At 42.9% G+C, this 25,169-nt stretch overlaps 1 protein-coding gene across 1 annotated transcript; it reads left to right on the top strand.

Moving 5' to 3' along the window:
• Positions 1 to 4,825: 4,825 nt before the first annotated feature.
• Positions 4,826 to 24,965, top strand: LOC135568551 (aromatic-L-amino-acid decarboxylase-like). Its single transcript, XM_065015347.1, has 13 exons — positions 4,826 to 5,026; positions 6,075 to 6,188; positions 6,709 to 6,843; positions 12,156 to 12,290; positions 14,349 to 14,498; positions 14,887 to 14,953; positions 15,125 to 15,219; positions 16,008 to 16,075; positions 17,477 to 17,553; positions 18,584 to 18,603; positions 19,084 to 19,182; positions 22,081 to 22,182; positions 24,038 to 24,965. The coding sequence occupies exons 1-13, from the start codon at positions 4,826 to 4,828 to the stop codon at positions 24,236 to 24,238; spliced, it is 1,464 nt and encodes a 487-aa protein (XP_064871419.1). The 3' UTR covers positions 24,239 to 24,965.
• Positions 24,966 to 25,169: the final 204 nt, after the last annotated feature.

Here is a 25,169-nt window from a genome sequence, read left to right as displayed (position 1 = left end):
AAGAAAAAGTATGTGAACCCTTTGGAATTACCTGGATTTCTGCACAAATTAGTTTTAAAATGCGATCATCTAAGTTACAACCATAGACAGTCTGCTTAAACTAATAACAAATGGTTTTTTTCTTGTCTATATTGAATAGATCATTTAAACATTCACTGTGTAGGTTGGAAAAGTATGTGAACCCCTAGGCTAATGACTTTCCAAATGCTAATTGGAGTCAGGAGTCAGCTAACCTGGAGTCTAATCAATGAAACGAGATTGGATATTTTGGTTAGAGCTGCTCTGCCCTATATATATAGTTTGCTATTCACAAGAAGCATTGCCTGATGTGAACAAAAGAGATCTCAGAATACCTAAGATTAAGAATTGTTGACTTGCATAAACCTGGAAAGGGTTACAAAAGTATCTCAAAGCCTTGATGTTCATCAGTCCACGGTAAGACAAATTGCCTGTAAATGGAGAAGGTACAGCACTGTTGCTACTCTCCCTAGGAGTGGTCGTCCTGCAAAGAGGACTACGAGAGAACAGTGCAGAATGCTCAATGAGGTTAAGAAGAATCCTAGAGTATCAGCTAAAGACGTACAGAAATCTCTGGGACATACTAATATCTCTGACGAGTCTACGATACGTAAAACACTAAAGAAGAATGGTGTTCATGGGAGGACACCACAGAAGAAGCCACTGCTATCCAAAAATAACATTGCTGCATGTCTGAAGTTTGCAAAAGAGCACCTGTATGTTCCACAGCACTTCTGGCAAAATATTCTGTGGACAGATTAAACTAAAGTTGAGTTGTTTGAAAGGAACACACAACACTTTGGAGGTAAAAAGGTACAGCACACCAACATCAAAACTTCATCCCAACTGTAAAGTATGGTGGAGAGAGCATCAGGGTTTGGGGCTGCTTTGCTGCCTCAGTGCCTGGACAGCTTGCTATCAACGGAAAAATGAATTCCCAAGTTTATCAAGACATTTTGCAGGAAAATGTTAGGCTGTCTCTCCGTCAACTGAAGCTCAACAGAAGTTGGGTGATCCAACAGAATGACCCAAAGCACAGAAGTAAATCAACAGAATGACTTCAACAGAAGAAAATATGCCTTCTGAAGTGGCCCAGTCAGGGTCCTGACCTCAAACCGATTTACATTTTTTTTCAATTGCTAACAAGCATCGGTCAATAATGAAGTCCTTTTCAAAACTCTTCAGTCTGCATTACCAACATGCATCTTGGCCTAACAGTTAAACTCACTCAAAACACAAATACTTAATGTTTCAAAATAAGCTTGTTCAACCATAACTGGCAATTCTCACTCAGAAAGCCTACATTGTCACTCATAACACACTGACCTAAAAAACACTAACAGGGAGCATTACATAAATGAACTTCTCTTTGAAGTTTGAATGATTTTCACAGAAATCAGTTTCATTATATAATAAGAACACATTTTCACTTTATTGACTGTCCTAAAATATATGTAACAAGAATGAATCAGAAATACAATTTGCTTCAATTTCTACAGGGCGGGGTTCAGACCCAGGGCCCTGAGCTTATTGATGAGCTTGGAGGGCATTACTGTGTTGAAGGCTGAGCTGTAGTCAATGAACAGCATTCTTACATAGGTATTCCTCTTGTCCAGGTGGGATAGAGCGATGTGCAATGGCGATTGCGTCAGCTGTGGATCTGTTGGGGAGGTATGCAAATTGCTTTTAGGTTGTCAGGTAAGATGCAGGTGATATGGTCCTTAACTAGCTGTTCAAAGCACTTTAATGATTACAGAAGTTAGTGCTACAGGGCAATAGTAATGTAGTTCAGTTACCTTCGCTTTCTTGGGTACAGGGACAATGGTGGACATCTTGAAGCAAGTGGGGACAACAGACTGGGATAGTTAGAGATTGAATATGTCCGTAAACACTCTAGCCAGCTGGTCTGCACATACTCTGAGGACATGGCTTGGAATGCCATCTGGGCCGGCAGCCTTGCGAGGGTTAAAACACTTAAATGTCTATACACCGCTCTCATTGTAAAATCAATTTAGAAATCTAACATTCAATTATTGCACCCACACTTCTTGCACGTGCCAAGGACTCTACGGAACCCAAACCGAATGCGGGTGCGCCATCGTGCATACATTTATGTTGTCCCCCTACACCAAACGCGATCACGACAAGCAGGTTAAAATATCAAAACAAACTCTGAACCAATTACATTAATTTGGGGACAGGTCAAAAAGCATTAAACATGTATGACAATCTAGCTAGTTAGCTTGCACTTGCTAGCTAACGTTAATTTGTCCAATTTAGCGAGCTTGCTGTTGCTAGCTAATTTGTCCTGGGATAGAAACATTAAGTTGTTATTTTACCTGAAATGCACAAGGACCTCTCCTCCGACAACTAATCCACACATAAAACGGCCAACCGAATCGTTTCTAGTCATCGCTCTTCCTTCCAGGCTTTTTCATCTTTGAACTTATATGGTGATCGCATCTAAACATTCATTGTATTACCACGACAACCGGCAACAAAGTTCGTCTTTCAATCACCCACGTGGGTATAACCAATGAGGAGATGGCACGTGGATACCTGCTTCTATAAACCAATGATGAGATGGGAGAGGCAGGACTTGCAGCACGACCTGCGTCAGAAATAGAACTGAGTTATATTTGACATTTTTTATTTATTTATTTATTTCACTTTTATTTAACCAGGTAGGCTAGTTGAGAACAAGTTCTCATTTGCAACTGCGACCTGGCCAAGATAAAGTATAGCAGTGTGAACAGACAACACAGAGTTACACATGGAGTAAACAATTAACAAGTCAATAACACAGTAGAAAAAAAAAGAGAGTCTATATACATTGTGTGCAAAAGGCATGAGGAGGTAGGCGAATAATTACAATTTTGCAGATTAACACTGGAGTGATACATGATCAGATGGTCATGTACAGGTAGAGATATTGGTGTGCAAAAAAGCAGAAAAGTAAATAAATATAAACAGTATGGGGATGAGGTAGGTAAAATTGGGTGGGCTATTTACCGATAGACTATGTACAGCTGCAGCGATCGGTTAGCTGCTCAGATAGCAGATGTTTGAAGTTGGTGAGGGAGATAAAAGTCTCCAACTTCAGCGATTTTTGCAATTCGTTCCAGTCACAGGCAGCAGAGAACTGGAACGAAAGGCGGCCAAATGAGGTGTTGGCTTTAGGGATGATCAGTGAGATACACCTGCTGGAGCGCGTGCTACGGGTGGGTGTTGCCATCGTGACCAGTGAACTGAGATAAGGTTGAGCTTTACCTTTATCTCCCATCTCCTCATTGGTTTATAGAAGCAGGTACCCACGTGTCATCCCCTCATTGGTTATACCCACGTGGGTGACTGAAAGACTAACTGTTTTGCCGGTAGTTGTGGTAATAAAATTAAGGTTTAGATGCGATCACCATATAAGTTAAACGAAGAAAAAGCCTGGAAGGAGAAGAGATGACTCGAAATGATTCGGATGGCCGTTTTTTGTCGGAGTAGAGGTTCTTGTGCATTTCAGATAAAATAACAACTCAATGATTATGTCCCAGGACAGATTAGCTAGCAACAGCAAGCTAGCTAAATAGGACAAATTAGCTAGCAATGCAAACTAACTAGCTAAATTGCCGTAAATGAACCTCTTGAGTGTAGGGGGCAGTATTTTGATGTTTGGATAAAAAACATACCCAAATTAAACGACCTATTTCTCAGGCCTAGAATCTATAATATGCATATAATTGTCAGATTAGGATAGAAAACACTCTAAAGTTTCCAAAACTGTCAAAATATTGTCTGTGAGTATAACAGAACTGATATTGCAGGTGAAAACCTGAGGAAAATCCAACCAGGAAGTGGCCTCTATTTTGAAAGCTCCATGTTCCATAGCCTGCCTTTGCTCCATTTAAAGGGACATCAGCCAGATTCCCTTTCCTATGGCTTCCCCATGGTGTGACCAGTCTTTAGACGTAGTTGCAGGCTTTTATTTTGAAAATCAGCGAGAAAGATCACACATTGTATGGCTGGGTGCCAGCAGCGTTTTGTATGCGCAACAGCTTGTCCCAGCCATTTTCTCTCTCTCTCCTATAGAATAAGCTACATTCCCGGTTGATACATTATCAATTATATATTGTAAAATCAACCTGAGGATTGATTATAAAAAACATTAGTAATGTTTCTACGAACATTACGGATACTATTTGGAATTTTCGTCTGTGATGTCATGACCGCTCGAGCCTGTGGATTTCTGAACATAACGCGCCAACCAAATGGAGGTATTTTGGATATAAAAATAATCTTTATGGAACAAAAGGAACATGTATTGTGTAACTGGGAGTCTCGTGAGTGCAAACATCCGAAGATCATCAAAGGTTGGTGATTTAATTTATTGCTTTTCTGACTTTCGTGACCAATCTACTTGGCTGCTAGCTGTTTGTAATATTTTGCCTACTGCGAGAGATGTCCTTACATAAATGCTTGGTATGCTTTCGCCGAAAAGCTTTATTGAAATCTGACACGCCAGGTGGATTAATAACAAGCTAAGCACGATGGCTGGTTTGGGTTCTGTGTACTCACGTAAGCCACAGAGATCGGGAGCACAAAGTCCTCGTGAGTGGCAGGGGCCCACGTCGGCAGCTCAGTGTTGATTTCCTCAAAGCAGGGCGAAGAAGGTGTTTAGTTTGTCTGGAAGCAAGGTGTCGTTGTCATAATGTGGCTTGCTAAATCGTGTGTGTGCGTGCAATCAGTATTAAGTTTGTAGGACTGTTAGTGAAGGTTGGGACGATGAAGTGGGATATTTGTCTGTTCCAGTTGTACAATGGACGCTACAGAGTTCCGAAGGAGAGGGAAGGAGATGGTAGACCTGATAGCAGATTACCTGGAGAACATAGAGCAGAGGACGGTGTACCCCGACGTGGAGCCTGGGTACCTGCGGCCCCTCATCCCTGAGGAGGCCCCTGAGGAGCCTGACAACTACGAGGACGTGGTCAAAGACATTGAGAGGGTCATCATGCCTGGGGTAGGCGGCCAAGATGATTATATTATTATAGATGAGGTGACTATTGATTGAAGGCTGATTACAGCTGTAACATGATGGTAAAACTTTACTTGAAGGTGGCATACATAAGGTATTCATAACTTGCTATAGGTCAGGTACTCTGTTATTGGAGATCCGCTTTCTCCCAGATTTCATCAGTGAAAAGTTAAGCATTAAATATGAAAGCATTGATGATACCAATGGGCTGTTTACCCAGTGGCTTCCGGCTGCATTGAATATGAGATCATGAGAACATACACAAGTCAATGCACACAGTCACTAACTGCTAAGTTATGGGGGAGGCATTATCACAATATCTGTATCAACTTCTGGTCTGTTGACTGTTTAGTGACCATTCAGAAGATGTACAGTAAGGAGTTTCAGTGTTGAACGTTTTGTTAACGAGACAGTGTTCCGTTGTACTGAGAAATCAGTTCACGAAAGCTCACATTAACTGTATATGACACATATCAACCATGTAGTTGTTTTTGCAAATGGTTGTAAAATTCCCTGCATTCTGTGGCCTTTCACATGGCAAAGTTCAAAGACATCAATAATCTCACCACCAAAGAAACAAACCAGTTTTAATCTATCTACTCCCAACCCAAACCCTTTCCTTAGCTGTAACATGAAAGCTGTTTTTCCATTATCAATCTGACCCTCTAAAACATTTTTTTCTTTCTTTACCCCCTCTGCTTTTAACAGTGTGGAATAAGCCCGGTTAGTCTAATGAATGACTCACCATGGGAAAGCATGTAAGGGAGACAGGCAGGGACACTGGCAGCCTCTAGCTTGGTGCCCCAAACACGCACAAGACTGGAATTCAGCCTGGAACAGTTTAACTGCCATGCTCAAGGCCTAGAGCACTTTAGGGGTTAAGTGCCTTGATCAAGGGCTCAGTGGCACCACGGCAAGGCATGGTATTTAGCAGGATACTAGCAAAACTCAGATTTACTCTGTCAGGTTACACCTAGGATTCGAACCAGACTAACCTCTAGGCTACCTGACACGACTCTTCCTCTGTGTTTAGGTGACCCACTGGCACAGCCCGTACTTCTATGCCTACTTCGCCGCGGCGAACTCCTTCCCGGCCATCCTGGCAGACATGCTGTCTGGAGCTATTGGTTGCATCGGATTCTCCTGGGTATGTATGACCTTGTCATCTGTTTCTGTCATCCTCTCTCTTTCTTTTGAATGTGATTTGAACAGTATCAACATTTTAAGACAAAGGGATAGTTCACCCACATTTCAAAATTACATGTTGGCTTCCTTACCCTGTAAGCAGTTTATGGACAAGGTATGACAGCAATCCATGTTTTGGTTAAGATTCCATAGCACTGTTTCCAAATATTAACGTTTTAGCATTTGTGGCACAAATTCAATTCATTGATGCGAAAAATGCTAATATCGGTCCTTGTCCAAATGGTGTGGTAACCTGCCAGCCCGGCGTGTACAGAGCTGTGTGTTGACCCTGTCTCTAACCCCACGTTACTATAGGCTGCCAGCCCGTTACCCTGTCTCTAACCCCACGTTACTGCTGCCAGCCCGGCGTGTACAGAGCTGTGTGTTGACCCTGTCTCTAACCCCACGTTACTGCTGTGTGAGCTGTGTGTTGACCCTGTCTCTAACCCCACGTTACTGTAGGCTGCCAGCCCGGCGTGTAGGCTGTCTCTAACAGCCCTGCCAGCCCGGCGTGTACAGAGCTGGAGACAGTCATGATGGACTGGCTGGGGAAGATGCTCAAGCTGCCAGAAGACTTCATCGCCGGGACACACGGACAAGGAGGAGGCGTCATCCAGGTAAAACTACCCACCATTTCTTTGGGGTAAGACGATGCATTCCACAGTTGTATTGCTACATTGCCACAACATACTTTCAAATACATTTACAATTCAATTAATTAATTTAAATGAAAAATGTAGTCGGATATTTGTCGTAGTCATATTTCAAGTAAGGATATCCAAGAACAATATAAATCTAATATTTGTACAGAACACATGGTATTCACAGTAGGGTCAAAACCGGATTTACAGCCCCTGCCACTTTGCCTTCTAAAACAATGCAGATGTTAGAAAAATAGGAAAAGCAATTGACTGCTCACGATTCTGTCGCTGCCAGCAATTTGTCTGTCATATATGTTTTGGTTATTGTTTGCCTCACAACACCAGATAAACAGCAGGAAATTGCCTTTTAATATGTCAGTCAAAGATGGGCGTGTGTGTTTTGGGGTTGTGGGTACTTATTTCGTGTGGTAAAGTGTTCATTTATTGTTGTGGATACAGCAGTGCAGCTGAGGTGACTGTCTCAGCCAGGGATGAGATCGGAGAGGTGGCTTAGGCATGAGAGAGAAGGCTGACAGATAATTGAATGGCCCTCTATTGAATCCATCGAGGATCATCGCTCATCCTAGGGGTGTTTTGTTTGTGGCTGGGGTTTTAAGTGCGCTTCACTATGGCAAAAAGTAGGCCTCCTCTCACTTGTTGCTAGCCTTATGAGAGCTGTGACAAATTGCCATCTCACCTGATGCATCATGTTCAGATGAACATTTGAAAGAATATGAGATGCATTTAGCAGCAGTTTTATCAAACAGAAGCTAATGAGTGAGATTTGCATTCATGATTGTGAGTGAAATTATTATACTGAAAAATCAAATCACATGCATCCTAAACAACAGGTGTGGACTACTGAAATGCTTACTTACGGGCCCTTCCCAACAAAGCAGAGAGAAAGAAAATAGAGAAATAATAGAAAAGTTAAACATGTCATAATAGATACATAATGAGTAATGATAACTTGTCTATATACAAGGACTACCAGTACCTAGTGGATGTGCAGGGGTATGAGGTAATTAAAGTGCAGTGCATTCGAAATGTATTCAGACCCCTTCACTTTTTCCACATTTTATTACGTTACAGCCTTATTCTAAAATGCATTAAATTGAATATGTTTCTCATCAATCTACACACAATACCCTATCATGACAAAGTGAAAACAAGTTTTAGAAGGAAGAAGAAACAAAACAGTTGACAGTGCATATCCAAGCCATGAGGTCGAAAGAATTGTCTGTAGAGCTCCGAGACAGGATAGTGTCGAGGCACAGATCTGGGGAAAGGTACAGAAATATCTGCAGCATTGAAGGTCCGCAAGAACACAGTAGCCTCCATCATTCTTGAATGGAAGAATGATGGAGGCCACCTCCTCCTTTGGCATGAGTCCTCAGATCCTCAAAAGGTTTTACAGCTGCACCATCGAGAGCATCCTGACGGGTTGCATCACTGCCTGGTATGGCAACTGGTCGGCCTCTGACCGCAAGGCACTATAGAGGGTATTGCGAACGGCCCAGTACATCACCGGGGCCAAGCTTCCTGCCATCCAGGACCTATATAGCAGGTTTTGGGGTTAAAAATTGTCCAAAACTTCAGCCACCCTAGTCATAGAATTTTCTCTCTGCTACCGCACGGCAAGTGGTACCAGTGCGCCAAGTCTAGGTCCAAGAGACTTCTAAACAGCTTCTACCCCCAAGCCATAAGACTCCTGAACATCTAATCAAATGGCTACGCAGACTATTTGCAGTACTCTCTTATCATCTATGCATAGTCACCTTAATAACTCTACTTACATGTACATATTGCCTCAATTACCTTGACACCAGTGCCCCCGCACAATTGTTATTTTACTGCTGCTCTTTAATTATTTGTTACTTTTCTCTTATTTTTTTTGAAGTTATTTTCTTAACTGCTTTTTTGGTTAAGTGAATGTGCATATGACTAGCCTCCGCAAAGAATCAAATCAAATCAAATCAAATGTATTTTATATAGCCCTTCGTACATCAGCTGATATCTCAAAGTGCTGTACAGAAACCCAGCCTAAAACCCCAAACAGCAAACAATGCAGGTGTAAAAGCACGGTGGCTAGGAAAAACTCCCTAGAAAGGCCAAAACCTAGGAAGAAACCTAGAGAGGAACCAGGCTATGTGGGGTGGCCAGTCCTCTTCTGGCTGTGCTGGGTAGAGATTATAACAGAACATGACCAAGATGTTCAAATGTTCATAAATGACCAGCATGGTCGAATAATAATAAGGCAGAACAGTTGAAACTGGAGCAGCAGCACAGTCAGGTGGACTGGGGACAGTAAGGAGTCATCATGTCAGGTAGTCCTGGGGCACGGTCCTAGGGCTCAGGTCCTCCGAGAGAGAGAAAGAAAGAGAGAATTAGAGAGAGCATATGTGGGGTGGCCAGTCCTCTTCTGGCTGTGCCGGGTGGAGATTATAACAGAACGTGGCCAAGATGTTCAAATGTTCATAAATGACCAGCATGGTTGAATAATAGTAAGGCAGAACAGTTGAAACTGGAGCAGCAGCATGGCCAGGTGGACTGGGGACAGCAAGGAGTCATCATGTCAGGTAGTCCTGGGACATGGTCCTAGGGCCCAGGCCAGTTGAAACTGGAGCAGCAGCATGGCCAGGTGGACTGGGGACAGCAAGGAGTCATCATGTCAGGTAGTCCTGGGGCATGGTCCTAGGGCTCAGGTCCTCCGAGAGAGAGAAAGAAAGAGAGAAGGAGAGAATTAGAGAACGCACACTTAGATTCACACAGGACACCGAATAGGACAGGAGAAGTACTCCAGATATAACAAACTGACCCTAGCCCCCCGACACATAAACTAATGCAGCATAAATACTGGAGGCTGAGACAGGAGGGGTCAGGAGACACTGTGGCCCCATCCGAGGACACCCCCGGACAGGGCCAAACAGGAAGGATATAACCCCACCCACTTTGCCAAAGCACAGCCCCCACACCACTAGAGGGATATCTTCAACCACCAACTTACCATCCTGAGACAAGGCCGAGTATAGCCCACAAAGATCTCCGCCACGGCACAACCCAAGGGGGGGGCGCCAACCCAGACAGGCCGACCACAACAGTGAATCAACCCACCCAGGTGACGCACCCCCAGGGACGGCATGAGAGAGCCCCAGTAAGCCAGTGACTCAGCCCCCGTAACAGGGTAGAGGCAGAGAATCCCAGTGGAAAGAGGGGAATCGGCCAGGCAGAGACAGCAAGGGCGGTTCGTTGCCTCAGAACCTTTCCGTTCACCTTCCCACTCCTGGGCCAGACTACACTCAATCATATGACCCACTGAAGAGATGAGTCTTCAGTAAAGACTTAAAGGTTGAGACCGAGTTTGCGTCTCTGACATGGGTAGGCAGACCGTTCCATAAAAATGGAGCTCTATAGGAGAAAGCCCTGCCTCCAGCTGTTTGCTTAGAAATTCTAGGGACAATTAGGAGGCCTGCGTCTTGTGACCGTAGCGTACGTGTAGGTATGTACGGCAGGACCAAATCAGAGAGATAGGTAGGAGCAAGCCCATGTAATGCTTTGTAGGTTAGCAGTAAAACCTTGAAATCAGCCCTTGCTTTGACAGGAAGCCAGTGTAGAGAGGCTAGCACTGGAGTAATATGATCAAATTTTTTGGTTCTAGTCAGGATTCTAGCAGCCGTATTTAGCACTAACTGAAGTTTATTTAGTGCTTTATCCGGGTAGCCGGAAAATAGAGCATTGCAGTAGTCTAACCTAGAAGTGACAAAAGCATGGATTAATTTTTCTGCATCATTTTTGGACAGAAAGTTTCTGATTTTTGCAATGTTACGTAGATGGAAAAAAGCTGTCCTCGAAATGGTCTTGATATGTTCTTCAAAAGAGAGATCAGGGTCCAGAGTAACGCAGAGGTCCTTCACAGTTTTATTTGAGACGACTGTACAACCATTAAGATTAATTGTCAGATTCAACAGAAGATCTCTTTGTTTCTTGGGACCTAGAACAAGCATCTCTGTTTTGTCCGAGTTTAATAGTAGGAAGTTTGCAGCCATCCACTTCCTTATGTCTGAAACACATGCTTCTAGCGAGGACAATTTTGGGGGTTCACCATGTTTCATTGAAATGTACAGCTGTGTGTCATCCGCATAGCAGTGAAAGTTTACATTATGTTTTCGAATAACATCCCCAAGAGGTAAAATATATAGTGAAAACAATAGTGGTCCTAAAACAGAACCTTGAGGAACACCGAAATTTACAGTTGATTTGTCAGAGGACAAACCATTCACAGAGACAAACTGATATCTTTCCGACAGATAAGATCTAAACCAGGCCAGAACATGTCCGTGTAGACCAATTTGGGTTTCCAATCTCTCCAAAAGAATGTGGTGATCGATGGTATCAAAAGCAGCACTAAGGTCTAGGAGCACGAGGACAGATGCAGAACCTCGGTCCGATGCCATTAAAATGTCATTTACCACCTTCACAAGTGCCGTCTCAGCGCTATGATGGGGTCTAAAACCAGACTGAAGCATTTCGTATACATTGTTTGTCTTCAGGAAGGCAGTGAGTTGCTGCGCAACAGCCTTCTCTAAAATTTTTGAGAGGAATGGAAGATTCGATATAGGCCGATAGTTTTTTATATTTTCTGGGTCAAGGTTTGGCTTTTTCAAGAGAGGCTTTATTACTGCCACTTTTAGTGAGTTTGGTACACATCCAGTGGATAGAGAGCCGTTTATTATGTTCAACATAGGAGGGCCAAGCACAGGAAGCAGCTCTTTCAGTAGTTTAGTTGGAATAGGGTCCAGTATGCAGCTTGAAGGTTTAGAGGCCATGATTATTTTCATCATTGTGTCAAGAGATATAGTACTAAAAGACTTGAGCGTCTCTCTTGATCCTAGGTCCTGGCAGAGTTGTGCAGACTCAGGACAACTGAGGTTTGGAGGAATACGCAGGTTTAAAGAGGAGTCCGTAATTTGCTTTCTAATAATCATAATCTTTTCCTCAAAGAAGTTCATGAATTTATCACTGCTAAAGTGAAAGTCATCCTCTCTTGGGGAATGCTGCTTTTTAGTTAGCTTTGCGACAGTATCAAAAAGGAATAAGAGTATCAAAAAAGAACAAGAGCTATTTGAAAACCATCAGGTTTATGTGAAGCAAATTTTACATGTGAAGTCTGTTTTTTATAGAACGTGGGACCTGCCTAAGACCATAGAGGATGTACATGTTGCAAGGCCTACTGGTTTGACTGAAGTCATCGAAACTCACACCACTTACATTCGTCTGTCTTTCTGTAGGGTACGGCCTGTGAGGCAACTCTTGTGGCTCTCCTAGCTGCCCGCTGCAGGGTGATCAGAATGATCCTGGCCAGTGACCCACAACGTCCAGAGACTGACATTATCTCCAAACTGGTGGCCTACTCCTCCGACCAGGTCAGGTTTCTACTCTTGCTCTTATTAATCCTACTCCTACCCTGAACAGGTCAGGTCACAAAACCAGATGAGCACTATAGAGCACTTTAACCCAATCAGTCCCGCCGTAATGCAGGTGCGTTTTGCAGTACAGTATATACTGTACTCGATACCATCTACTGCATCTTGCCTATGCCATTCTGTACCACTCATTCATATCTTTATGTACATATTCTTTATCCCTTTACACTTGTGTGTGTATAAGGCAGTAGTTTTGGAATTGTTAGGTTAGATTACTCGTTGGTTATTACTGCATTGTCGGAACTAGAAGCACAAGCATTTCGCTACACTTGCATTAACATCTGCTAACCATGTGTATGTGACAAATAAATTTGATTTAGATTTTTTTGGACTTATTTACCAATAGATAGAGGGAATCATTTCAAAAATAATTAAGTATATATAATAAACAAATGTTTTTTTTCTCCTCTTTATAGTTTTGGGTATTAGTTCCTCTTTCTATTGTTTAATATAATATACAGTGCATTCGGAAAGTATTCAGACCCCTTCACTTTTTCCACATTTTGCTAAGTTACAGCCTTAATCTAAAATGGATTAAATAAATGTTTTCCCTCATAAATCTAAACATCTACACCCCATAATGACAAAGCGAAAACAGGTTTTTAGAAATGTTTGCAAATGTAATTAGTTTATTTTTTACAGAAGTAAAGAACACTTTGGCCTGAATGCTAAGTGTCACACCGTTCAGCTGGCTACCGGGGTCAGCCCGCAGGAAACCGGCCCACCACAAGGAGTCACTAGAATGCGATGAACCAATTAAATCCCCACCAGCCAAAACCTCCGCTAACCCAGACGATGCTGGGCCAATTGTGTGCCGTCCTATGGGACTACCGGCCACAGCTGGTTGTGGCACAGCCCGGGAATGAACCCGGATCTGTAGTAATGCCTCTAGCACTTGTGTTTCAATGGGCCACTAGGCTATAAATAGGAGGTAAGTGCAATGGTTAGGTCACTCTGAGGAAGACTTCAGCTTGACGTTGAAACGACAGTCACCTGTTTGCATCCTCTACAACGGATTAAAGTGAGCTAAAATAAATCAATCTTGCGTGCTCCAACTCCTTTTTGCCTTGAATTAGTCCTTTTGTAAGTTTTTCTTGGTAACTTTCTCGTGATATGGGTCTGTTTGTGTTGGAGGAATTAATTTCCTATATGTTCAATTAAAACATTCTGTCCGTTTCTAAGAATTTGTAAGATACTTCTTTGCATAAAATGGACAGAGACCAGTCTCATAATTAATCAGTAGCGTTTATTTTCGATAGCTCTGGTCATAATACAATGTACATTGGTTTATATACCTCTGACGATAGCTCCATTCGTTTCTAACAAGGAACAGAAAGTCCTTGTACTAATTCTTGACGAAAACTACACACATTACATTCAGTATTAATGATTATAATAAGATTCAAACATCCATACAGTAACATAGTAGTATTCTGTTTAGTTATAGTTCTGATTTAAATGTATACATAATTTGGTCATTTTTTCATTAAAATCCCTTAACAGTTTGTCAGGCAGCACAGTCATGCTAGCTCTGCTCTGTTGACCTGAGCAGCATGGGATTAGGTTATGGCTTTGCCCCGAGGACAACACTGGCCTTTATGGGGAAGAGGATAACAGCCCTTTTCTCCAGGAGTGATGTTACACACAGTACAACTGGTCGTTTAACGTCTTACTTGATGGACGGACTACAAACATAATTTCATCTTTGGGTGAATGTACAGTACTATATGCCGAGATAGAATGATAATTTAGATTGGTTTAAAATAACCTATTAGCATGATCTGGCTTAAGTCTGGTGGCTGAGACAATGTTGGCTGTCTTTTAAGTCACCAAAATCACTGTCTTTCTTTGGCTATCTTGGCAGCTCTACTCTCTTTGGTTGGACGTTGTTCACCATCTTGAAGTGACCTACATGTTTATAATCTGCTCTGTTTGGGTTGTGACAGTTGGCTATCTTGAAGTCACTTGTGTTAACTCTACTCTATTCTCTTTGAACAGGCTCATTGCTCGGTGGAACGAGCAGGTATGATTGCCGGAGTGAGGATGAAGAAGATTCCGACGGAGCAGTCAGACAAGTATGCTGTCCAGGGAGAGACCCTCCGGAGAATGATACAGGAAGACAAGGCTGCAGGACTCATCCCCTTCTACGTAAGAACAGAACACACTCATCCCCTTCTACGTCAGAACAGAACGCACTCATCCCCTTCTACGTCAGAACAGAACGCACTCATCCCCTTCTACGTCAGAACAGAACGCACTCATCCCCTTCTACGTCAGAACAGAACGCACTCATCCCCTTCTTTGGAAGTTAGAACACACGTCCATTTACATGTACAAGCATTGAGGCGGCAGATTGGCACTTAGAATAGACACATTCATTTTCCCCTTATTATAAAGAATATGCCACATGTTGTCCAAGACAATAGTCAAACAGAAATAACCAATAGTCCAATACAGTCCACAAACACATTCTTATGAATATCATGTAAAGTACTGTGTTTTGACAGAAATCGTTGATTTTTGTCCTTTCATTTAGTTCTGTGCTACTCTTGGGTCCACTCCCTCATGTGCATTTGATCACATTACTGAACTTGGGCCCATATGTAAGTATGATTCTCAAAGCATTAATAACATACTCCTAAAGGCTGTCTATTAGCACCGACATGTGGTTGTAGACTGATAAAGACATAGGAATCTAATCTACAGCCATGTCTCAGGACCAGCTTTGTATGTTTCTGTACTACTGGTTCTACACATTTGTATTTTTGTCTCAGGTAATGCAGAGAAAATCTGGATGCACATTGATGCTGCATATGCTGGGAGTTCCTTTATCTGTCCTGAATTCAGACCCCTGTTGAACGGCATTGAGGTTAGAAACCACACACTTCCAGTTAAATTGCCAGTGAACATACTTGTATTTTACACCCATTATAATTTGTGTTTGATAATAACTTAAATTAACTGTCAAGAGGGAAGCGTGCTAGAATAAGTAATATACCCAATAATCCGTTGGAAATTAGAACAGCATCCGTTGGCCTTTTGGATAGCATGCGTCTTCAACCGAACAGAGCCGAGTGGAGTGACACACTGAGAGCACAGATAAGGCTAAAGTCATTTCCTCAGGCATCATCAGACCTTTAGATAAAACCCTGCTGCTCTCCTCATCAAAGAAATATCACTGTTTATTAGCGACACAAGTTCAAACAATGTTGGGGGGTGGGAGACAGGGATGTAGTAGAGGAGGCGGGAACGCGCACGCGCACACAAACACACACACACCTGAATGACAGGGGGGCAGACACACCGGCTCCCTCTGCAGCTGAGGCTGGTTGCTAGGATATGAGTGATAGGCAGGTTCATGCATCTGTCAGCATGGTAACAACTGGGCACGAGCCCCTCTGATTAATATTGTCTCTTATTGCTGCCTGCTTTTGTTGCGTCTGTGAAGGCAGGTGGGAAGGATATGGTGATAGGCCAGCTGCAGTCAGTGCAAACCTAGTGATGGCAGCAAGGGGCTTTGACAAATCAAATATATTCTAAGACCACGGTTTTCCTACAATTTAAATGGGAAAAAATGGCTTGTGTATTAAGACGGTGACCTGTACACTTAAGTCAAAATCAGCTGATTTGATTGGATGACTCTTTTATCTCTTTCAGTTTGCAGACTCTTTCAATTTCAATGCACACAAATGGCTGTTGGTCAACTTTGACTGCTCTACAATGTGGTAAGTTATCAAGTGATTGACAGTCAGCCTTTGTAGAAACATCGTTTTATTATTGAACAGGTTGTTTTATCTGACCAGGGGGACAGTCTGTAAGATTCCCTGCTGGTCATTTAAATCAAATCATACAAGTCAAATCTTTATTTGTATAATATATATTTTTCACTTTGCTTTTGTATGACCCCTTAGTTTCTTTTCTGTTCTATGGGGAGAGGGGAGCGGCTTCAGCATGGTTTTTAATATTGATTCAAATCTAAACTACCTTCTGAGCTCAGCACGACACTGTGCAACTGTATACTAGTGTAGCCTAGTGGTTAGAGCGTTGGACTAGTAACCGGAAGGTTGCAAGTTCAAACCCCCGAGCTGACAAGGTACAAATCTGTCGTTCTGCCCCTGAACAGGCAGTTATCCCACTGTTCCTAGGCCATCATTGAAAATAAGAATTTGTTCTTAACTGACTTGCCTAGTTAAATAAAGGTAATTTAATTTTTTAAAATTAATACGTGTCTATAACCTAAAATCTAAGGCTGTACTATTCTCCCCGTCCTTAGTTACACTGTTGCTTAATGTGGCTATTGTCTACACTACTCTACAATGGGCCGACATAACAAAGTCACCTCCAGAAGCACTATCTAGACACCTAAAGCATTCTTTAAACAGAGTGGGTGGGAATAGGCATCCCATCTGCCCTCTCTCATCACCCCACAAACAACCCCAACATTTCTTGTTGATAGAACGCTCAATGCCCTCTTCCATCCCTGGTGAGTTGCCATGACAAAGTCAGTTAACAAAGAAAATGACTTATGTAAGGAGAGACTTATGTAGTCTGCTCAGAAATAGCTGTGCTTTTTATGACGCTATAGTGTATTTTAATAACTGTAATACAGTTAAAATTACTTGTAGCATCTCAGTTTATGAATGGTATTATTGGTTTATAACAGTTTGTAACAATACGTCAGCTGAATCTGTAACTGACAGACCCTGGTCTTACTTATGATCTTACGTTCTTGTTTCATGCTCAACTGATTGTGAAAACAGAATTCTTTCAACTCATTTTCAGAGACAAAATCTAGAGCACAAGTTGTGCCAAGTCATTGTTTACAAAAACATAATTTATGCTGCTGTGTCATCCCTGTAGGGTGTCCCCTAGATCATTGTCACTTTACAATACAACTTTATTGTTCAATAGAAGTTAACAAAAAGAGAATATACTTCAACAAAATAGAGATTATAATTTACTTCAATACCGTGTGTCTTTTGTAAGACTTAATGTAGCACTGAACACCTGTATGTGGGGGAGCCATTTTCTTTCTTAAAAAGCCTTGCCCTTTAGCCCACCCTTATGTTTTCTGTGGGAGCTCTCATAGGGTAAGAGTGTTTAAGTGTTTCAGTGTCTGTCCATAGGGTGAAGAAAAGATCTGATCTCATTGGGGCCTTCAAGATGGATCCTCTATACCTGAAACATGATCATCAAGAGTCGGGTAGATATTTTTGCACTGACAATAGTCTGTATTACTTTTTTTTTGTTATTTCCAATATATTAGGTTTAAATGTGGTAAATCTAGCAATAGTCTCATCAGCCTATTTACAGTATAGTGGTTTAATTTGATCAAGTGCAGATGATGCCTGTAGTCCCTGTAATGTAATGGGATGTGAATGGTGTTAGTGTGAGAGCCCAGTATATCACATCAAGGATCTGAGGGTCTGTCGGCCTGCTGCTCACCTCACAATCCTGCTGGCTTTAGGCTTGCTAATAAACCCAAGGTGGATAAACTAATACTCACCACCACAGCCCCATGTTTTATATGGCTAGGAAGTGTGTGTGTGTGTGTGGTGTGTGTTCATGTACTGTAGTTGTACCATATGTTTGTGAGTACTTGTGTTAGAGAGTAAATACAATAAGGCGTCCAAACGCTGACCTAATAACACGCAATATGTCACTCTAAAACAATTCAATTACCGATGTCCCTCACGTCCTCCCCACAAAACATTTGCACTGTAATAGTCCACTAATGGTCCTGTTGCATCGCTGCCTGCCAGTGTTAGCCAGTGACAGTGTCACCCATCTTAGATGCAGATGTATTCTCCCAATTGGAACCCTATTCCTTAGATTGTGCACTACTTTGTCCAGGGCACCAAAGGACTGTACAAAGTGCACTATGTAGGAATAGGATGCCATTTGGGACACAGTTCAACACAACACTGAAGCCTCCTCCTCCTCTTAATTGGACTGACAGAAAGACAAAAGACTGGCCAACCTCTCCTCACAGAGAAGGCTGCTCACAGTAAGGCCACTGCTTCCCCAGTTCCAGCTCAATGAAATTACAGGTTATTACCACTGCAACAGGGCTTTTCTACTGTATGTGGAGAGAGAGAGCGAGAGATCGGTTTATTATCTAGGGAGAGAGAGAATAAAGGTCAGCGACGGTAACAACATTCAATAATATGTTAATAATTATAATGTTGGCTGTGAATTGCTAGTAGTATAATTACTCATCTGTTTATTCACAGGACTGATCACAGATTACAGGGTAAGCTGAATGGTTATCTATTATCATTATATTCTGTCTATGTGTAAGTGGAACTGGATGTCATATCAGAGTTCACTCTGTTTGCTCCACTAACCCTAACCCACTTATCCCTCTCTGCCTCATCCTATCTCCCCCTCTACCTCACCCTACCGCACCATCTACCTCCCTCTACCTCACCCTATCTCCCCCTCTACCTCCCCCTACCTCACCCTCTACCTCCCCCTACCTCACCCTCTCTCCCCCTTTACCTCCCCTACCTCACCCTATCTCCCCCTCTACCTCACCCTACCGCACCCTCTACCTCCCCCTCTCTCCCCCTCTACCTCCCCCTACCTCACCCTATCTCCCCCTCTACCTCACGCTACCGCACCCTCTACCTCCCCCTACCTCACCCTATCTCCCCCTCTACCTCCCCCTACCTCACCCTCTCTCCCCCTTTACCTCACCCTCTCTCCCCCTTTACCTCACACTACCTCACAGCACTGGCAGATCCCACTAAGCCGAAGGTTCCGCTCTCTCAAGATGTGGTTTGTGTTCCGAATGTATGGGCTCAAAGGCCTTCAGGACTACATCCGTAAGGTAACCGCAAAGCACAGAAACAGCTCAGGTTCCCTTCCTCTGTATTGGTCTGTCAATCAAATCAGCCTGGTCTGTCTGTCTAGCTCTATCAGTAAATTAAGCAACAGCAACACAAGGCCTTCAGCCATACTGCATTCATCTACTGTCTTTATTAGATTGAACAACTCCAGTAAAGCGGAGACTGCTCGGCATCTGACCGTAAGCCGCTACAGAGGGTAGTAGTAGTAGTACGAATGGCCCAGTGCATCACTGGGGTCAAGCTTCCTGCCATCCAGGACCTATATAATTAGGCGGTGTCAGAGGAAGGCCCAGAAAATGGTCAGACTCAAGCGGTACCGGAGCACCAAGTCTAGGACCAGGCTCCTCAACAGCTTCTACCCCTAAGCCATTAGACTGCTGAACAATTAATAAAAATCGCCACCGGACAATTTACGTTGACCCCCCCTCTTGTATACTGTTGCTACTCGTTGGTTGTTACCTATGCACAGTCACTTCGCCCCCACTTACATGTACAGATTACCTCAACTAGCCTGTACCCCTGCACACTGACTCGGTATTGGTGCCCCCTGTATATAGCCTCGTTGAGGAGTGTTACTTTTTATTTTATCCTGATTGGTAAATATATTTTTTCTTCTTGAACTGCACTGTTGATTAAGGGCTTCTAAGTAAGAATTTCACGGTAAAGTCTATATTTGTTGTATTCGGCACATGTGGCAAATAAAGTTTGATTTGACATGTTTGTAATCAATTATATGTAGGCTACAGTTGTCTTTTTACAAAACCGTGCTATTCAACAAGTTTACCATTGCCTACTATAGGTCAGATGACAGAAATGGGTCTTTTCCTATCATCTTGGTACAGCAGCATACAGTTTCTCAATAGACATACGAACACTAAATGAATTATTATAGTGGACACACACGGACCATTAAACCTCATAGTGGTGGTGACCTACTGGCTGGGAATGAGGAAGTGGAGTGCTCAGCTAATAATCAGTTAGGACCAGAGTTTTGGCCTCATTAATGACTGATTTGGCATTGGAGTTATTACTAATAGTCCTGTCCTGGCTGTTCTCACTCAGCCTTTGGTTACAAATACTGTACATCATGATGTACTACTGTGTAATTGTGATTACATGCAATGATACACGTTTCAATTCTCATTAAGCATTTAATGCCACACACAGGGTACTTTGATGATTAGTGAATGGATTACATGTTTGATCCTGTGGTGAATAAGATTTTGAACAGGATGAGCTGGAATAGGAATAGGACATTAGCTTTGAGCATTCCCTCCAAGGAAGGTTGGACAGTTTGACTATTTCATGGTTATTTTCTTCCGATTTCCGGACTTCTTTGTTCAAACATAGACTGACCTAGCCCAAAGGCCGGCAGATGGCGATATTGAATTGTTTCATTTTATCGTCCAAAGGGAATCTATGCAACCGTACATTTGTATCCCCCGTGGACTGGTTTGTGCATAAAATATTCTCCATTCAGGCTGCAAAGGCATCACTTTGCTTCTTAACTTGATTTTAATTGTGAGAAGGCATACAACAACTGGGAAAATATGCATACTTACTTTATGAAACACCATTTTCCACCAGAATGCTAGAGTGGCTAATTGCAATTCCCGGATGTTGCGTATCGCGTTCAGCCAATCAGGTTGCATCAGACTGTTTACCATTGGTCTGAACGCTGTACGCAATGTCAGGAAGTAGCATTAGCCACCATTTTGTCACCACTAAATCAAGTTAAGGAGGAAATTGATGCCTTTGTAGCCCACATGGAGAATGTTTTATGTACGAACTGGTCCACTGTGGATACAAATGTATAGCCGGCTGAATACTGTAGATCCTCTTTGGACAGTAAGCTGAAAAGACTCAATATTGCCATCTGCCAGCCTTTGGGCTAATACTGACTGGTTTATGACTAGATTCATTGTCAAAGAGCTTGTGCATTAATTTCCATACTGAGATATACCTGGTTCCATGGGCATACTAAACAACAATGCATTTTCTGTTAGATTCAGGAAGTTGTATGGTTAGGGCCATGTGCTTTAATGTTTATCTAGTATTTTCACTCATCAAACAGTTGTCATCACATTAACCCTTTGGTTGAGAATGGAGCCCATCTCAAGGGTGAATGAACATTAAAGACAAAAATGTGTATTACAACAAAAAAAATTAATTACAATTTTGTTACCAGGGTGTCACCTAGGGTGTCCATATCAAGAAGTTCACCTTAACCCATTTCCATCTGTAGCACCTCAGACTGCTGTCTGCAGTGGTGTAAGGTACTTAAGCAAAATGCTTTAAAGTACTACTTAAGTAGTTTTTGGGGGTACCTGTACTCTACTTTACTATTTATATTTTTGACAACTTTAACTCCACTACATTCCTAAAAACATTTTTACTTTTTACTCCATAAATTTTACATGACACCCAAAAGTACTCATTACATTTTGAATGCTTTTAGCAGGACAGGAAAATGGTCTAATTCATGCACTTCAAGAGAAAATCCCTGGTCATACCTACTGCATCTGATCTGGCTGAGTCACTAAACACAAATGCTTTGTTTGTAAATTATGTCTGAGTGTTGGAGTGTGCCCCTGGATCTCCGTAAAAAAAAGAAAAAAAAAAGAAAATCGTGCCGCCTAGTTTGCTTAAAGGAATTTGAAATTATTTATACTTTTAATACTTAAGTATATTTTAGCAATTACATTTACCTTTGATACGTAAGTATATTTAAAACCAAATACTTTTTTACTTTTACTCAAGTAGGATTTTACTGGGTGACTTACTTATATATATTTACTCAAATATAACAATTGGGTACTTTTTCAACCACTGGCTGTCTGAGTATGAATGAATGACTGACTGTCTCTCTGCCTTCATAGCATGTGGAGTTGGCCAAAGAGTTTGAGAGCCTGGTTCGCGCTGACCAGCGCTTTGAGATCAGCGCAGACGTCGTGTTAGGGCTTGTCTGCTTTAGACTAAAGGTAAGACAATTCAACCAAATGTGAATGATAGTTCAGCACATGATCATTGAACAGACGTAAACTATCTTTGGACTGGAGTAGACTAAAACTATTTCTTGTTAGGTCTATGGTATATACACTGCTCAAAAAAATAAAGGGAACACTAAAATAAAACATCCTAGATCTGAATGAATGAAATATTCTCATTAAGTACTTTTTTCTTTACATAGTTGAATGTGCTGACAACAAAATCACACAAATTATCAATGGAAATCAAATGTATCAACCCATGGAGGTCTGGATTTGGAGTCACTCAAAATTAAAGTGGAAAACCACACTACAGGCTGATCCAACTTTGATGTATTGTCCTTAAAACAAGTCAAAATGAGGCTCAGTAGCGTGTGTGGCCTCCACGTGTCTGTATGACCTCCCTACAACGCCTGGGCATGCTCCTGATGAGCATCCGTCAACTCCTGGACAGTCTGTGGTGCAACATGGCGTTGGTGGATGGAGCGAGACATGATGTCCCAGATGTGCTCAATTGGATTCAGGTCTGGGGAACGGGCGGGCCAGTCCATAGCATCAATGCCTTCCTCTTGCAGGAACTGCTGACACACTCCAGCCACATGAGGTCTAGCATTTTCATGCATTAGGAGGAACCCAGGGCCAACCGCACCAGCATATGGTCTCACAAGGGGTCTGAGGATCTCATCTCGGTACCTAATGGCAGTCAGGCTACCTCTGGCGAGCACATGGAAATGCCACCCCATACCATGACTGACCCACCACCAAACCGGTCATGGTGGAGGATGTTGCAGGCAGCAGAACGTTCTCCACGGCGTCTCCAGACTGTCACGTCTGTCACATGTGCTCAGTGTGAACCTGCTTTCATCTGTGAAGAGCACAGGGCGCCAGTGGCGAATTTGCCAATCTTGGTGTTCTCTGGCAAATGAAAAACGTCCTGCACGGTGTTGGGCTGTAAGCACAACCCCCACCTGTGGACGTCGGGCCCTCATACCACCCTCATGGAGTCTGTTTCTGACCGTTTGAGCAGACACATGCACATTTGTGGCCTGCTGGAGGTCATTTTGCAGGGCTCTGGCAGTGCTCCTCCTCCTGCTCCTTGCACAAAGGCGGAGGTAGTGGTCCTGCTGCTGGCTTATTGGCCTCCTTCACGTCTCCTGATGTACTGGCCTGTCTCCTGGTAGCGCCTCCATGCTCTGGCCACTACGCTAACAGACACAGCAAACCTTCTTGCCACAGCTCGCATTGATGTGTCATCCTGGATGAGCTGCACTACCTGAGCCACTTGTGTGGGTTGTAGACTCCGTCTCATGCTACCACTAGAGTGAAAGCACCGCCAGTATTCAAAAGTGACCAAAACATCAGCCAGGAAGCATAGGAACTGAGAAGTGGTCTGTGGTCCCCACCTGCAGAACCACTCCTTTATTGGGGGTGTCTTGCTAATTGCCTACAATTTCCACCTGTTGTCTATTCCATTTGCACAACAGTATGTGAAATGTATTGTCAATCAGTGTTGCTTCCTAAGTGGACAGTTTGATTTCACAGAAGTGTGATTGATTTGGAGTTACATTGTGTGGTTTAAGTGTTCCCTTTATTTTTTTGAGCAGTGTAGTTTTAGTTTACATTTTGGAACCTATGCTTCTTATGCATTGTTCACATTGCCTGCCGGCATCCATTTTTATTTTATTTTTTAAACGTATTAGACTATTGTAACATCCCAAATGGCACACTATTACCTATATAGTGCCCTTCTTTTGACCAGGGCCCTATGGCCATATAAGGAATAAGGTGCACTATATAGGTAATAGATTGTATCCCAAATAGCACCCCATCTAACCTTTCCTCCTGAAAGGGTTCCAACGAGGTGAATGAGACCTTGCTGAAGAGGATCAACAAGAGCAGGAAGATCCACCTGGTGCCGTGCCTGCTGTCTGGTCAGTTTGTGCTGCGCTTCGCCCTCTGCGCCCGCAACACCGAGTCACGTCACATCCGCAAGGCCTGGCAACTCATCACACAGCTGGCCGAAGAGGTCATGCAGGAGCTGCCCCACTGACCATCCACATGGACTAGACAGGCTGGGTTGGTCCAGGAGCTGTATGTATCAAGCAGTATTTCAGAGTTAGAGTGCATGTCTAGGATCAGGTCCCCCCTGTCCATTCATTATAATCTAAAAGGCTAAACTGATCTTAGATCAGCACTCCTACTCTGAGATGCTTGATGAATAAGGGTCCTAACCCCACCTGACCATGGCCGGTATTCAAAAAGCGTCTCAGAGTAGGAGTTTCCATGTTATCTTATTCCTTATGAAGTAAAAGGCTAAACTGATCCTAGTTCAGCACGGTTTGATGCCTACTCTGAGATGCTACAGGCCTGGATCTCACTCAGTGGAGGCTCCTGGGGGGAGGACGGCTCATAATAATGTCTGAAATGGAGGGACTGGAATGGCATCAAACCATGCGTTTGACGTATTTGATACCATTCCACTGACTCCGATACCAGTCATTACCACGAGCCCATCCTCCCCAATTGAGGTGGCACCAACCTGTGGTTGGTTGTATGTGAATCAATTAATTTGTGTGGGTGAGCGTGACTAAATTAAAGGGGCTTTTTGGGTGAAGCAAATCATATCCAGATGTTAAGGTTTTGCCTGATAAGTTACTGTAGTGTAGGGTTTACTGACAATACACAAGCATGTGTTCTATGTAAAATGACTGACTGAGTTCTGCTGTGGAGCCCCAGAGTTCTGCTCTGACTCTACATCAGTGTGCTAAATGAGAGAGGCCAGGCTAGAGCCCCCCTCAGGGCTCTGTGTATGCCCCACCTGCTTCTCCACCCTCACCCACCCTGCCCTGTCCCCTCTCAACCAACTGTTCATCCCAATCACTTTAGAGAAGGGTCAGCATGCTAAAAATACAGGCAAGTACTTAGTATGAGTGGGGCTTTATCCTGTCTGAGGTTTATCCAGGCTCTGATCACTCAGCTGT

This window comes from Oncorhynchus nerka, unplaced genomic scaffold (assembly GCF_034236695.1).
Source record: "Oncorhynchus nerka isolate Pitt River unplaced genomic scaffold, Oner_Uvic_2.0 unplaced_scaffold_1496, whole genome shotgun sequence".
Taxonomy (NCBI): Eukaryota; Metazoa; Chordata; class Actinopteri; order Salmoniformes; family Salmonidae; genus Oncorhynchus; species Oncorhynchus nerka.
This window is presented reverse-complemented; position numbering and strand designations above follow the sequence as displayed.

Bases quoted from the DNA above. Each gene is read 5' to 3' on its own strand.
- LOC135568551 (XM_065015347.1), top strand. From the start codon at position 4,826: ATGGACGCTACAGAGTTCCGAAGGAGAGGGAAGGAGATGGTAGACCTG. The intron at 6,844-12,155 runs GTAAAACTACCC...GTCTTTCTGTAG, and splicing joins AAGGAGGAGGCGTCATCCAG to GGTACGGCCTGTGAGGCAAC. The intron at 17,554-18,583 runs GTAGATATTTTT...GTTTATTCACAG, and splicing joins ACATGATCATCAAGAGTCGG to GACTGATCACAGATTACAGG.